This window comes from Nylanderia fulva, unplaced genomic scaffold, assembly GCF_048542155.1.
Source record: "Nylanderia fulva isolate GAGA-0341 unplaced genomic scaffold, ASM4854215v1 Scaffold52, whole genome shotgun sequence".
In the NCBI taxonomy this organism is placed as follows: domain Eukaryota; kingdom Metazoa; phylum Arthropoda; class Insecta; order Hymenoptera; family Formicidae; genus Nylanderia; species Nylanderia fulva.
In genome coordinates, this window is record NW_028190610.1 from 1030362 (window position 1) to 1042783 (window position 12422).

The following is a 12422-nucleotide window of genomic DNA, read 5'->3' on the forward strand; positions in this document are numbered from 1 at the left end:
AATATATATATTATAATATTATAATAATACTAATATTATATATTATTATATATAACTATGTCCATATATTATTAATTAATTTTTGGCTTCTCGTAGAACACGGAAAGCCAGAAGACAAAGCACAATTAATCAGCAGCGTCAGAGGCAAGGTGCTCGCTCTATCCCAGCACAAATTTGCGAGCAACGTGGTCGAGAAATGCGTAACACACGCTACGAGACAGGAACGCGCTGTGCTGATCGAAGAGGTTTGCGGCTTTAATGACAAGTGAGTGCGCGCAAACCTTTATTCCAGAACGACGTAATATTTCAACACCCTGAAACAGGATGTATATTCCTTGGAAAAACTGGAATTCTCAGGGAATTTTTCAAAAAATTGCCCCTTTGATTTTATTTTCAAACATACCTTTAAAGAATATAATAATAATTTATTAGATTTATATAAGGTATATTAAAATATATTTTATTATAAAATATAATATTATATTATTATTAATTTAAAATTGCATTAAAAAATGTTTAAAATACTCTAATTTTACTTGGAAGTTTGAACAAACGTACCTGGAGAATTTATTTCTAAGATTTGACAGGTGTTTCTCTCCTCTACCAAGAGAAACTAAATATATAAAAAGTATATAATATTAAATATATAAATATATAAAATTATATTTTAACACTATAATACTTTTCCTTTCTGCCCAGCGCCTTGAACGTGATGATGAAGGACCAGTACGCCAATTACGTGGTGCAGAAGATGATCGACGTGGCGGAGCCGGCGCAGCGCAAGATCCTGATGCACAAGATTCGACCGCACCTGGGTAGTCTGCGCAAGTACACCTACGGCAAGCACATCATCGTCAAGCTGGAGAAGTTCTTTATGAAGACCGCCTCGGCGATGGGAGTGGGCGCGACGCCGAGCGGCACGTCGACGAGCGGCGGCGGAGGCGGCGACCTCGGCCCGATCGGGCCTCCCGCGTCAGCCGCGTCCGGCCCGGTCTCGACGTCCAGCCAGCAGCCGGCCCAGGTGACGGGTTTATAAGCACGAGGTCGTCGCACGCTTCTGTCGCCGAGAAGAGAAGACAGCAGCGACAGATGAAGAAAAGAGGCAAGCGAAACAGCAAAAGAACCTACTGTCTTACTTTTATCTTGTAGCGAGATCTGTTCTATATCTACCGATGAGAATATCTCATGTATTTCCAGGATCCCTCGTTTTTTTTTTTTTTTTTATTTTATTTTATTTTTAACTCTCGCTTCGGTCCCGCGTCCTCGAAGAAAGCGAAAAGGCGAGGCGAAGCCTCGCAGAGATCATTTCTAATTCTAATGTACGATTTTTTTTCTAATCCTCGATGATCAATGATACCTTGTACAGCAATGTCGGGCTTCTTCGGGACCCGGGGCAACGCGAGACAAATCACAGACGGCACATGACGAGTCCATTTTACTGAAAACCCCGCGAAAGGAAGAAGCAGAGTTCGTAGAAACGAAGGTGTAGAGGAGACACGTTGTGTAGAGCATTTTTCTATCGTTTTGCAAAAACGTCGTAGCCCTTCTGTGCGTACAGAAATATTCGCGTTACAGTTGTACACACACGAGTAGAAAACACCGAGTGTAAGGAAATCGCATATTTTCGAATATTATAATTTTCGATTTTGCGAACAAAAAATTACGAAGGCGATCAGCTCGACGAGTTTCAGAAACATTACACGATGCTGAGCTGTCGAAGCTAAAACGAGCAAGCAATCGTTCCGTGGAGATTCGAAAGAAGGAAGAAGGCATCGCTCGATTCTTAGAGTCACGTGCTGGATTATTAGATTCGTTAAGTCCTCTCGGAAGAAAAAAAAAAAGAAGTAGAGAGTACCGAGATTCCCCGGCGAGAGTAAACGGAGCATTATTATGGAAATAGAATATAAAGCGCGGCTCGTCGAGACGTCACACGAACTCGACGAACGAAATATACAAGCTTCTACGAGGGCGGCACGGTAAAAAAAAAAAAAAAATAAAGAAATCACAGAGACAGTTTTAGAGGAAGTCTTAGGTCTTAGTGCTGTATGCATTTATATCGACTTGTAGGAGGGTTGTAGCACAGACACATTACATACACAAATACATACGGTTCTCGATCTCGCGTATACCGCGCCCTCTCTCGTTTTACATAAGAAAAGTATAAGTTGCTGCTTTTTAGTATTATTTTTTTTAACGCGGTATGCGCCCCGATCGCGACCAACGAGTCAGCGGACGAGAGAATAAAGGTTTAAAAGAGTCTTGAAAGGAAGTAGAAGATTTAGAAGTTATAGATATGTATGATTGTTTAAATGTAGCATAGCGTTTGACATGGGAACGAAAATCGGGCACAGATTTCTGGACCTGAACCCTGGACTTGACCTGTGACCTGACCTCGATCACCGATCTGTCCCCCAATCCCCTAACTTGGAATGTTTTCGCGTGCAAAACGATATTATTTCATTGTTTAATTTTCGTTTTTTCCCCCTTTCTTTTTTTATGTTGAGATATAATCTTCGAAGATTTCTGAGAAAAAGTTTCTCTTCTTTCTTTTTTTATTTGTGCTTATGATTTTCGAATGTGATTATTATTATTACGTACGCATACATCAGAGGGAAACGGCAAATTTTCCCCTGTTCATTTTTTGTTCGAGTTTTTTTTTTAGAAAGAAACTTCCAATACGCAAACAATATTATATTTCTTTTCCTCCTCCTCCTCTTCTTTCTCCCTCTTTTTTTTTTATATTTTCCGCTGTCCCGTATCCCATCCTTCGAGCCCTCTTGAGAGATCCTCGAATTTTGTAAATTGTGATATAAATAAATAACAAATGTGTATAGATACGGATATCCGAAATAACGCGAGGACCGATAAATTCTCAATGAAATATTTTATTTCTCACGGGAACTTTTCCCCCCTTCCTTACCCCCTTTACTTTTGACGGTCTGTGAATATTATGTATTATAATAATTATATTAAATTTAACTATGATTTAACGATCTAACGCTGCTGCTGTCCTAACACCAATTTAAGTTCGCGCCCCTCTGTGTCCCAGCCTCTCCTTTTAATTCTCACAAAACCGATTTCACCAATTTTTGCCGAAGTATCCAATTGTAAGATATATGATACATTTTTTCATGGAAAATATCGCATCAGGAGAGAAAAAAATCATTTATATATATATACATATTATATCTATATATAAATAGACCCGACTCCCCTCCTTCATTTTTATTCCCTTTACAAAATAATTTGCAGCTACGTGAAAGACACCACATTGTACATTGTATAAATGATATAACGCATTCTCGAGAAGCATAAAAAGTATCAGGAAATCGTGCACAACGCATGTGTATCTATATATAAATCCATTTTCGCGTTCCATTTTCTGGCCCCCCTTTATCTCTGCATATAAACACACACACACACACACATGTACACGGAACATTTTTTTAATTGTATTATAGAAAAGGAGAGGGCGTATTATACTCGTCAATTTTCCATAGGATCGTACGCGGTTTTTTAAACAGATTTTTATTATATTAAATCATTTTTGTATTACACGCGCAGGCAAAGTGGCACTTTGTGTGCGTGTTTTCTGTGCGGAAAGCGGCCGATTTCCCACGCCTCCATCTAGCGGCGACGCGATGAGTGAATAAGCCGCATTCAAAGCCATTTCCTACGGCTGAGTCGCGTTTGAAATTGCCCACGGCTTCAGCCGTGGACAATGACTTTGAACACGGCTATTCCCGCACCATGCCGCCGCAAGATGGCGGCGTGCGATCGGCCATCTCGCGCACAGAAAACGCGCACAAAGCCACTTTGCCTGCACTTGTAATACAAAATAGTATGTGTATCACGTGCGGATTGACAATTGTTCACTCGCCTTCGGCTCGTGCGTCCATCCCCCGCACTCGTGACCAATTGTCAACTTTCCTCACTTGATACACAATATACTATTTTTCCTCACCTTCAATGTATGACTTATATTTATGTTCCGGTATATATTTATATTTATGTTCGACGCGTTAAATATTAAATATGTAAAAATCGAATTTCCAAGAGTACATTTCATCAGCAACAACTAGATTTAATGATATATAGAAAAACATGTTTGACTCTGTAAAAAAAGGGGATTAAGGAAGAGAAAAGAAGGAAAAAAGAGTGAAAAAGGAAGAGAGAAGAATTCTATGTAGCACTTTTCTTTGTAAGATATTGTAAATAACGATTTATTAATGAAATTGACAAATTCCTAAGTACCTTTTCTATCTCTCTCTCTATCTCTCTTTGTTCCAAACAAAGATTGCTGCTGTCGCAAAAAAAAAAAAGAGAAATTTTAGGAGCGATCCTTCGGAAAATCGCTGAGAATACTCGCTCTCGATGTTTATATACATGCATTACACATAAATACACACACACACATACAAATAAAAAAGGCGAGAGAGACGTACGGTTGATAAATAAATCTCTCTTGAAAATATATATATTATATATAGACAGACATTCCACCTCATCCTCAGTCGACAGGACACAGGACCTGTATAAACCGTTGAAAAAACGCAGCGAATTATCATTATTTTATTATTATTATTATATTATTATTATTATTATTATTATTATTATTATTATTATAAATAAACGCGAGAGACAGTGTAAAACACGTGTTTATAATGTTTAAGGGAAACGACGTGAAAAAAAAAATAGTTCCTTCATCCGTGTAATAATCGCGCGTCATCTTGTAAATTAAAGGTCGAGAAAAAACACACCGCGCCTCTCATCTGTAATAGTAATCCATCAATCACCCGTCAATCAACCGCGCATAAAATAAAGAAGAGCAAGGTAATGAAAAAATTATGCGAAAAATGATACGAAAGCGAAAATCTCTCTCTCTCTCTCTCTATCTCTCTTTCTCTCATGTCTTATCAGCTAATGTAAGATTTACTCGACTTACCTATCATATACTTTTATTACTATTATTATTCTATACATACATATATATATATATATATATGTATATATATATATATATATATATTATGGTATATTGTATTATTGCTACATATTATCGAATATAATTTTTTGATTAACCGTCCTTTTTCCTCCTCCCCCAGCTATTATTAATCGTGCCAGGCATATGTAAATATATGTGTATGCCTACGTTATATATCCCCCGCAAGTATATACATATATATACATATACACGCGCATATATACATATACATATATACATACACGCATGTAAACTCGGCACACATATTTATAAATATGATATAGCATATTTCAAATACATTTCTCATTAATCTCTCCTATTGTCACGTCTCTCCTGTCTTTCTCTCTCTAAAAAAACCCCTCTTTCCCACCCTCCTTGATCAACAAAATCTTTGTCAAGATTTGGTATGAACGTTTAGACATAGGAAATCGCATTTACCTAGCGCTCTGTCGTCATATATATATATATAAATAAATACACACACACATATATATATATATATATATATATATATATATATATATACATCTACTTAAGCTCCCCCTTGTACCAAAAGGAGAAAAAAAAGAAAGGAACTTCTTATCGATTTTTAATTATATAAATAGTGTAAATTTTTTATATAGTGCGAGAAAAAAAAACGATATCGCTGACGAGACGCTGCTCTCTTCCCGTAAATGCGTTTATTGTATTGTAAAGAAGAGGAAGAAGAAGAAGAAGAAGAAGAAAGAGAAAAAAACGGACCGGTGAAAAATCAATCGCAAAATCTTTTTTATTCGCATCTTTCGTGTCAGCTGTAGGATTTTCGACGAGTGACAGTTGATTTTGGACCCTTCACTCTCGTCAATCAAAATTTCATTTTCCGTTGCGTATGAATTGTACGGAATTATTATCTTTTACTGCAACGGTCTGGAATGAACTGTGACTTGTTAAGCCGCGACTTAAAACTCGTTAAACTATCAACTGTGAAAGAGAAACGAAAGGGAGAAGCGGTTGACTTCGACTCATCCAATTCCCCGTGTTATTTTAATTTTTTTTTTTTGGAGCATCCTCTTCTTCTTCGCTGTACTATTTTGATACGGTGGCGTGCGAAAAAAGTTTTTCGGCGAGAAAATATTTTAAAGCGAAGCGGCAAAAATTGTATGCCCGAAGGCGAAAATATGTATAAGCGAGAGAAAGGACACGAAAATTGTATCATTGAAATATCTGTATACGACAAATTCAATTCTTCGCTATAAAAATTCCATAAAAACATACAATTAAGACGTAAACATATTTTCGGAATTTTGTAGAATTTTATTTATCAAGTTTTGAAAGCCTGAAAGCATAAAAAGTGCTTACAGAATTCATATATTTATCCAGGCAGCAAATGACGTTTAATTGATTATGAACTAAATCTTGAAAATTGGAAAATTTCTAAATATTATAATTTTGGGTTTTTAAGAGCTAACTCAAATTTGCAAATTATACGATTTTTTTTCAAAATAAGATATTGAATTTGTTGTTATCAGAAGATGCAGCATCGCCGTGATATAATTGTATATTATACATATATCCGCTCTATTCCCTTTGAACATTTGTACTTTCGGCTCAATCGTCCCTTTCTCTTTCTGCTCTTTTCCTTCTCTCTCTCTCTCTCTCTCTTTCCCTGAATCCACCTTTTCCGCCGCTTTCTTCTCTATTCTTTGAGAAATTGACTCGCAAAACTGAAAGGCTCCTCTTTCTCTCTCTCTCTCTCTCTCTCTCACCGGGACATTAAAACATTAAGGCAAACAGATTAAGCGCAGCCCTATAAATATTGATTATACATATATATAAATATATGTATACATATATATATATCTGTATATGTATATCTAAGCCTTATCGGTATGATATATATATGTAATAAGTACTATTTAAATATTGTAACAATTGTATATGATTTTAATACTACACGCTAATTGTATCATATATATATGAAGGATCTGCGACCTCCCACTTTGCAGACATATACAGACAAAAGACATACAGGTACACACGTACACATGAACAACACGAATGTACACACTTGCAGAAACAACATGCGTACATAAAAAAAAAACACACATATACGCATATTTGCAAAAAGCGATTGTGCAATCTTGAGATAGACATGAAGAAACTGACACACATTTACCCACATTTTCATCTCACACCCACCGGATTCAACTGCCACGGCGCTGGTATATGAACAGTTGTTTGCTCGAATGAAGGGCCTGCTCCGGCCCTTTCTCGAATATCGTCGGTCTTGAAGGAGGGAAAAAAAGTAACACATTCGACGACGAACAAAACGTCCACCTCTTTTCGATGATTAACTGTACTTTATATATTATTATTGTATGCGATAGGGATTACTATTGTAAAATTCAGTTTTCGCGAATACTTAGCATATGTTGTGCATTTTTATATAATAGTATTATATAGTATAATTATTGAAATATTTAATTATATGTATAATTATATTAAATAGTATTGTGTATAGAAAAGGGATGTTTGAGGCTCCTGGGGACTATGTCAGATTGTGACGTCAGAGGCGATTAGGTGCCTTTTTTAAATGAAACACTGCTTCAGGTGACTTTAGCACTTTTCAAGTACTTGGAAAAATATTCTTTTTCCTTGAATCAATCAATCAATCATTAAATGATATTAGATTTTGTCAAAGATCAGATGGTACCCAAGCATGTGTCATTTTGACGTCGAATGACGTCATTAGACGAGAAAGTGACGTCAGTTTTGCTACTTGGACAATCATTTCCATTCACAGCTATTGATCGATTATAAAGGAAAAATGACAGTTTTCGAAATATTTTGAGTGTGTTGAAGCCGCCTGAAGTGCTGTTTTTCAGCGAAATATCCTTTTACTCCGAAGCGGCACCTATACATTTTTAGCGTGAGTTTTCTCGCTTCTGACGTCACAATTCCGACATGGTCGGCGAGGAGTCGGGAACTTTGCGATGTAAAATTATTGGAATTCAGTTATCTAGGGAGACGTTTGGGTGGAAACTGTAAAAATGGATCGCGTCTACTTGTTTATAACGGATACGTTTTGTTTAATTTTGAGACCGACGATATTGCAAAATCGCAAAGAGGGGATAAGCAAGCGAACATCAACGGGAATGGTGCGCCCTGATATTAAGACTGATGTACAGTAGCGCGCTATTCTCATCATTTTCATAGTCATTAAGCTCTCCTTTCACCTTTGCCTCCTGTCACCCAGACACACAAAAACCACGTGGCTTTTGACACACGCGATGAAATGACGAAACACGATATATAATACACGAAATACAAAAAATACGGAATCGCAGGGCTAATCAAGTATATATATATATTTCGTATATATACCAGAACGTATATATTAAATATATATATAAATATCTCGTATATATTTGTCTGATATATGTCATATATGTATGCGTAACGCTGTTCGTATCCGTCACTGGCTCTTATAATTACGCAAGAACGCAACATTATCTCGCGAAAAAACGAGAAAAATAATATATATATGTATTTTCGAAATTGTAAAAGAAAAAAATCTCGCGATGTAGGCGTCAATTGTCAAAATTGAATGCGTCGATCGAAATTCCTCGACCCGCAAATGCGTCCAAATTCCGCAAAAATGCGCAATTATACATGCATAAAAATGGTTATTTCGCCGGAATAATTATGCGTAAGATGCGTAAAGAGAAAAAAAATATACGAGCCAGTGGGCTGTCTGAGACACACAGATGTAGAGGGAAATAAAAGAAAAGGGAAATGGAAAAACAGCCGCGAAAGAGACGATTTCCATTATCGATTTTGACTGTGAGATAGAAGTGGGACGGACAGGCAAATACGGATTTAAAAAAGAAAGGCAAAATTACATAACTTGTATATTAGTGTATAGAACGTAGAAGACGATGAAATAGCCATTGAAGAATAAAAAAAAAAAGGATCATTTTCGACAATGTTTTTTACAAACAGGCAGAACAGTGCAAGTAGATAAAACGAGAAAAAATGTCATTGTATTATTTAAGCGATATATAAAAAAAAATAATAAGAGGAAGCGAAACTAACGAGGGAGCATTTTTCGGAGGCAATCTTATAAATGCGTTAAATAGTGTGGACGAAGTCTTCGTTACATCCCGCCACTTCTCACCAAAATTACACAAAAAACTGCATTACACATGACGTAAAAAAAATTATATATATATATATATTTTTTTTTGGCGAAAAAAGCGTCGCAAATCGCTGGCTGAGAAAAATCTTCGAAAACTGTTTTTTTCAAGATATATATATATATTTAAATACGATGCTTTAAGCGAGTTATATGCGATTGTTTGAAAAGCGTTTCTTCGATTTTTTGTTCCTCGCTCTCCTTGTCTTTGTTCGATTTATATTATGAAAAAAAACTTTGTTTCTCTGTCGTTTTTCAATAACGGTTCGCGACGACAGCGCGATATATAAGATAAAAGGGCGCATATAATCAATAATAATAATCATTTGTCACCTTTATAATAAATAATTGTATAATCAGTCTGTTTATATTATCGAGTATGTGTATAAAATTAAAATGAAATAGAAAAAACTACTTGGAGTATATATATACTTGCGAGTACGTCATTTGAAATCATTTAGAGTATTGTCACCGATTAGGTAATTGTTCTGTTTAATCTGGCTACAAGCTGAAACATCCATTTTTTAAGATTACGTTAATGTTTATTACAACGAGCTGCGATTTCGTTATATAAGAGAAATTGCATTATATTAGATACATAAAGATTTAAATTTTTGAGAAACGTCATATTTTTAAAATTTACTTTAAAAAAAGTGTCAATTAATTTTGGAAGAGGGGACAAACTTTTATCGCGTGAATTTTATTTAGAAAATTTATTGGACATTTTAGTTGATTGTGCTTTTAATTTAAAAAAAAAACAAATGTTTTTGAGGCTCCTCGAAATATGATATATTTTGAAAATAATCTGTAATAATTGGGCCGAGAAAAATTATGCCAAATTATTTTTTTTGATTTTCGAGAGCATTTTTACACCAATTTAAAATTCTCACTACTTCGTTATGTTTATAAATAAATTACGTATTTTTAATTTCACGAAAATTGCTCGTTGTCTCGAACCGTTGATCTATTCGCAATTGCTATCAATTTTGCTCGTTCAATTTCGTTTTACGACAATTTTTTTCGACTTTATTTGTTTTATCATATATCTGCATTTTGATCTTATTAATTCAATTCTGATCCATTATGGGAGATGATTACACACTGTTTTCCGCGCATATAAGCGAATTTGTCTTTCGTCTACAGACTTCAATTAATTTCTGAATAATCGACTTTAATTCATTAATATTTTTTAGTTTGATTCTCTTTCTCTCCCTCCATCTCTCGATTATGAAAGAAAAAGCCTCAAGACAAACTGCATTTTATACATACACATACATATAGACACACACATACACTGAGGATTAGAGATCTATCGAGTTATTATCTTAGAATTGTCTCGGTAGCGGTTTTTCCGCCGCGTTTATTGAAATAATGAAGTAAATAAAGTTATAAATAATCAATTAAGGAAGATTATACATACTTGAGTAGAGTGATAAATAAGATTTGTTCTCGTGCTGCGAAAATACGCTACGTATTTTACGACTAAGTAGATGCAGTGATTATTATATTGATTAATTAATCGTTTTTACAAATAATTACACACATGTATTGCTTTTACTATGTCTTGCTTGAGTTTTGTCCTTTTTTTTTCTTTTTTTATACGCAGCGAAAAGTATCTATCTATATACTTTTAGATCTTATTTATTGTCATCTCTATATATCTCTCTATCTCTCTCTCTCTCTCTCTCTCTCTCTCTCTCTCTCTCTCTCTCTCTCTCTTCGTGCCCACACTTTATTTAATACAAATTACACGTAAGGCAATCTACATCGTTACAGGAGGGTTGAGATTGTGATAACATGTGTTTATTTGCGAGAAAAAGCGTGTTTTTCTCTTCATTTTCAATTTATTACATACATTATATTATAAATAATATTATATAAAAATATTATATATATTACATAATTAATATGATATATTAATATATTATATTAATATTACATTAATATAATATATTAATATATTATAATATATTAATGTAATATTAATATAATATATATATTATAATATATTAATGTAATATTAATATAATATATATTAATATAATATATTAATGTAATTATATAATATATTATAAAATATTTAAATTTAAAGAAATATAATATTAATATTTATAATATATAGATGTATATTTATATAATTTATATTATATAAATATATATTATATATATTAAAATATATAATATATAATACATATATAAATCCGACGTAAAAAGTATAATTTTGAAATTCTTGTGAACTCCACCTCCTAGTGATCGATCGCAGAGAACCATGCTGGTAGTTTGTGTTGAAGATTAAATAATATTTCATTCTCATTAAATAGGCATATATTCACACGTCGACACATACACATGCACACATACGGACACATGCCGAGAAAAAAAATATAAAGGAACACACAAGTATCATTTGATACTCTCTGTATACACATACACACACATTTAACGAGACAAAAAGTGGATAATGGATTAACGGTATTCTAAATGTAACATGTATATGATGGCTGTACAAATGTAACATTTTTTTCCATTATGTATGATGATAATAATATGATAATGATGAAAAAAGGTAAGATTTGATGCAAAAAAGAAAATGTAATTGAACAAAAGAAAAAAATGTGTGTGCGCGCGCGTCGATTGATATGAAAGCGATGATGATGAATGATGATGATGATGAGTAAGATGATGAGGATGATGATGATGACACGATCACGCGATGATGATCAATCCGCCGGCGCACCGCGCGAGTGATTCACCAATAAACTACTATTACTTTTAATTATTATAAAATACCATTTCTGTAATAACATTATGATATAAAACCATACATTGAATGGCAAATTGTCTTTTTTCTTATTTCCCTGCGTAATTCTCGTAATTTTTTGATGACTAAAATTTTAAAGATTAAGAACGGAAACACATCTTACTTATATTGTAGTTATTGAAATTATATATAAACATATAATTATAGGAGACAACAATATAAATTATAATACTATTCAATTTTTATTTTTTATCTAAATTGATCTTTTTTTCTACCATTTCTGATAAATTTTATAAGTCACGGCTATTTGCTTCCTTACTCATTTTTCTAGACCGTGTTTTGTATATGAATAAAGTAAGGATAGCGCAGTTTATATTATATATATCGATGAATATAATATAATACGACGAAAGATTCAACTACAACGGCAAAAATTTAAAAACTTGAACAGCGTAGCAATTATATAGAAACAATAATTTTATCATAAAACATGAAATCGTTGG

General features: G+C 33.9%; 1 protein-coding gene across 1 annotated transcript in view; it reads left to right on the forward strand.

Annotated features, from left to right (window-relative positions):
* pum (pumilio) overlaps window positions 1-11996 on the forward strand; it is a 122663-nt gene extending 110667 nt beyond the window's left edge. The window contains 2 exon segments of the mRNA XM_029316344.2: window positions 97-265; window positions 700-11996. Of these exon segments, the coding sequence (XP_029172177.2) occupies window positions 97-265; window positions 700-1036 (506 nt within the window). The 3' untranslated portion in view covers window positions 1037-11996.
* Window positions 11997-12422: the final 426 nt, after the last annotated feature.